This window comes from Eumetopias jubatus, unplaced genomic scaffold, assembly GCF_037043125.1.
Source record: "Eumetopias jubatus isolate StellerSeaLion01/CBP00866 unplaced genomic scaffold, mEumJub1_p1.0 scaffold_9, whole genome shotgun sequence".
Classification (NCBI taxonomy): domain Eukaryota; kingdom Metazoa; phylum Chordata; class Mammalia; order Carnivora; family Otariidae; genus Eumetopias; species Eumetopias jubatus.
The window spans coordinates 19,611,901-19,613,604 of record NW_028274815.1 but is presented as its reverse complement, the minus strand read 5'-3'; the positions used below and the strand labels follow the sequence as shown (position 1 = coordinate 19,613,604).

Below are 1,704 nucleotides of genomic sequence, written 5' to 3'. Positions count from 1 at the left end.
AACTCTGATGGGAAGCTGTGTAAGACTAGTCCTTGAGAACTGGATAGCAGAGTCCAAGAGCAGTGCTTTATCTTTCATTTTCTCCTTGACCTCCAATCTCTCCCCTTTTCAAGCTACAAGTAAGAGCTCCACCACCATTAAGGTACTGATTTATCCTATTAATTTGACTCTCTCTTTATTCTTTTGGGTCCTAAGATATCAGTTCTTTTTTTAGTCCAACAATTCTTGTGCTTGATACTAAGGGTAAAGGGAAAGGAGGGAAGAAAACAAATTAAGAAAAAGAAGCTTGAAATGCAGGCTCGAGCTGACACTTGTAACTAACGTTACAAGTAGTAACGTTATAACTATTAAAGTGGTGTTTTAGTAACTGTTGCATTTCTGGTTCCCATGTACTTATTCTGCCTTCTTTTTTGCGATTCCAGGGAGTTTTGCTTGTATCTTTTCAACAATCGACTTGGTCTGATCGCGGGCGATGCCAACATAGTGATCAATCTGGGTCTTGTACTTCTCATAGACAATGGGGACACTGAAAATGAGCAGTTCGGCAAGAATCAGAAGGGTGATTCCATTGAAAACAGCACCAACATGGGTCATAAGCCACATGAAGACAGCCAGCTTCGAGGAGTCAACCAAATCTTCCATCAGAAAGAGACGAATAATGAGTTTCAGGGCTCTGTTGATGTGCACCATGGCAGCATTCACGTAATTATGGAAAGCTTCTGAGGACAGAGTAATGTCTACAACCAGGTAGGCTTTGAACGGATGGCCGTCTTCTGATTTCTGTACAGTTTGGATGACAGACTTGTAGACCCTGAAGCTGATGGTGACAGAGAGAAGAGCCAGGATGAGGTAAGAAACCACACTGATGACACTGAAAGCTGCCAGGGAGAGCAGCATGATCAGTGTGGTGCCAAAAACAAACCCAGTCTTCCTCACATCTCGCCAGAAAATCAGATCGTGCACCGCACAGGAGGAGCCGCAGCTCTTCGCCCCCAGGGCGGGGCAGGATCCAGGGCTCCCGCCGGGCGCCGAGGAAACGGCCAGGGACTGAGTGGCCGCCGACGGCTCCGCCATGGCTGCGCGAGCAAGGGCAGGAAAGGGGTGAAGAGAGATGTGGGGCGGGAGAAAGGGAGGGGAAAGAAAATTATCGAGCAGCAAGCTCTCAGAAGCCCCTTCGCTCCTCCTGCTCCGAGGACAGACTCCGACAGACTGACTCTTTCCTCTTCTATATTCTAAAAGAATTGGTGTAAAATTGGTATTGTTTTTCTTTAAATATTGGATAGACTTCACTAGTGATGTTATCTGGGCCTGGTGTATTATTTATGGGGAAGTATTTAATTACATGTTTAATTTATTTAATCAGTAATAGGGGTATTCAGGTTATCTTTTTTTTTTTTTGAGTGAGCTTTAGTAATTTCAGTTCAAGGAATTTGTCTACTTCATCTGTGTTTTGGAACTTATTGGTATAAAGTTGTTCATTATATTTCTTGTCTCTTTAATGTTTATAGCAGAGGTTGGCAAATAGCAGCCCATAGGCCAAATCTACTCTATGATCTCTTTGTGTATATATGTGAGCAAAGAAAGGTTTTGGCATTTTTGTTTTTATTTATTTATTTAAAGATTTTATTTATTTATTTGAGACAGAGAGAGAGTGAGAGGGAGCACAGGACGGAGGAGGGTCAGAGGGAGAAGCAGCGTCCCCTC

The 1,704-nt window shown here is 43.4% G+C and overlaps 1 protein-coding gene across 1 annotated transcript; it reads right to left on the bottom strand.

The window, feature by feature from the left end:
• Window positions 1-340: 340 nt before the first annotated feature.
• On the bottom strand, window positions 341-1,089 carry LOC114205872 (reticulon-3). Its single transcript, XM_088026166.1, has one exon. It carries the CDS (start codon window positions 1,072-1,074, stop codon window positions 394-396), a length of 681 nt encoding a protein of 226 aa, XP_087882292.1. The 5' UTR covers window positions 1,075-1,089; the 3' UTR covers window positions 341-393.
• Window positions 1,090-1,704: the final 615 nt, after the last annotated feature.